This window comes from Myzus persicae, unplaced genomic scaffold (genome assembly GCF_001856785.1).
Source record: "Myzus persicae strain clone G006 unplaced genomic scaffold, MPER_G0061.0, whole genome shotgun sequence".
Classification (NCBI taxonomy): Eukaryota; Metazoa; Arthropoda; class Insecta; order Hemiptera; family Aphididae; genus Myzus; species Myzus persicae.
The window spans coordinates 45079-47311 of record NW_019104227.1 but is presented as its reverse complement, the minus strand read 5'-3'; the positions used below and the strand labels follow the sequence as shown (position 1 = coordinate 47311).

General features: G+C 30.6%; 1 protein-coding gene across 1 annotated transcript; it reads right to left on the bottom strand.

Annotated features, from left to right (window-relative positions):
• Window positions 1-229: 229 nt before the first annotated feature.
• Window positions 230-770, bottom strand: LOC111040221 (the record flags this gene model as incomplete). The annotated part of the gene is made up of 2 exons (XM_022324039.1): window positions 230-559; window positions 627-770. Coding segments are annotated over 2 exons (474 nt in total), but the record flags the coding sequence as incomplete, so codon positions are not given.
• Between the last annotated feature and the right edge of the window lie 1463 nt (window positions 771-2233).

Sequence of the window (2233 nt, the reverse complement as noted above, 5' to 3'; positions counted from 1 at the left end):
ATTTGTGTTTCGGTAAACATTCCTGACAACACTTTATTAAATTCAATTTCATTTTTTTCTTTTAATTTATTATTTGGTGTGGAATTAATAATCTCTTTCTGTAATTTAATGGTATTTTGTAATTCTAAATTTAGTTCTTTTTCTTTTTTTAGTTTTAAATGTAGATCCAATACATGTTGTTTAAGGCTGTTTAAATAAAACATAAAAATAAATAGAATTGAATTATACATTAATAATTATTTGTATTTTTTTCATACTTCTCAACTTCATTCAAGTTATCACCACACTGTGTACTAACATCAGTTCTTTCCACTGGAAGTCTATACACCATTCCTATTTCACACTGAATACCAACATCTTGTGTTTCACTTAATAATTGTACTCCAAAATCAGGTAGATCATTTAAACAATTATTTTTATAATTTGAAGTAAATGGATCAATTTTTTCTTTAGGTGCTTTAGAACTTTGAAAACTAGATTGGAATAAACTATCATGTATGGAGTGTGGTGTATGTGTATTTACAGGCTTATATTGAATTGTTGGTTTTTGAATTCTGGGCTGGAATAAAATTATTTAGAAAAGATTTAATTGATTTTTTTTATGTTGAAAAATAATAATAACCAACCAAATTTTTTGATGGTACAGCATTGGGTTTAAGTTTTCGTTGATGTTTAGGAGAATATTCTAACATTCTTTGGATCAATGGTTTTTCATAATCAGATGAATCAAAATGTAATGAGCATACTCGTGCTATAACATTTACATATATATTTTGAGTAAATTAAAATAATTATATACTTAAATAACAAATTAATCTATAGTTATTGTCTTATTGATTACTTTGTATCCATGTAGGTGTATAATATATAACCATATATAAATGTTAATGATTTGTCTAAAAAATAACCCCGAAAACCCCAAAGTTTTTCGCTTTATTAAATGAAACTACCGACTAAATTTCATACTCAATAGCTTCAGCGGTCCGGCTAGTCGATGATGAATCACTCAGGACAAGTCATTATTTTATATATAGAGATTTATATATATTTTATATTTTATCTATTAATATTAAATTGTACGAAGCTATGTCATACATTTTGTATTTTTTTTAAGCAATGACATAATACCAATAATTAGATTAATTTGCAATTTGGTTATTTTTTCGAGGTACCATGTAATATATACACGACAATCCTTAGTTTACTTACCAGAAGAAATTTTAATTTTTTCAGACATAACACTAACTTCAATCCACAATTTTTGCAGATATTCTTCCTTAGGAAAACGATGAAGGATTGGTTTGATTTGGGAAATTGTTGATGTACGACTGCCACTCGTACAATTTTTACTACGCACAACAAACAATGCCAATACCAAACAATGATTATATTATATTAATATTTTCCATTTTTCCATTACTCTACGTTATGAATTATAATCACTATAAATATGCAGCAGTAATAATTATAATATAGTTTATTTATAGAAAATGTTAATTCAATACAATATATTAGAATAATAAGAATTCCCTCCAAATGGTATTTCAAATCGTGGGACCGGCTGACGTCATTTTTCAAGTGATAACAATGAATGCGCGTAACAACTGAATATCGTCAGAGTTGCTGTCATACCATGTTATTTAGCCATGGTCTATACTACTTGTACCAAAACCAGAAGGTTTACCTAGAGACAGCTAGGATTAAGAAAAATAACAACTTTTGAGGTAAATAACGTTCGTATATATTTTCGACTAAGAAAAACAGGTTAAGTGCAAAATACTGTTGCGCGCAAAATAGTGACAAGTCGTCGGACGTCGGGCTGCTCGAGTCGAGAGCGAAAAAGCGAGTGTCGAGAGTGGCGCGCGTTGGCGGCTTCGGGCGCGTAACGGCGAAGTCGCCGCGCGAGGCGGGAGAAAAAATTCGAGCGGCGAGTAGTCCAAAGACGGTACAACATAATTTATAAAATTCACAGAGATAATAAATAAAACGAATACAATATAAAACACATGACGAATACAATATAAAAATGGTAATAAAAAGGCGCGTTAGTGTAAGTGGTGATAACACGTCGGAATCACCACAATATCATAATGTCCCTCAACAACATGATTTAAGATAATACTGGTTGGACGACGAGTAGAGATAACTGATTTTTTGGTGCCTGGCAAACTGAATCGCCATATCAGCAGCTATTTCAGAACTAATGGATGGGGCTCCTAGTGTGCATTTTGTG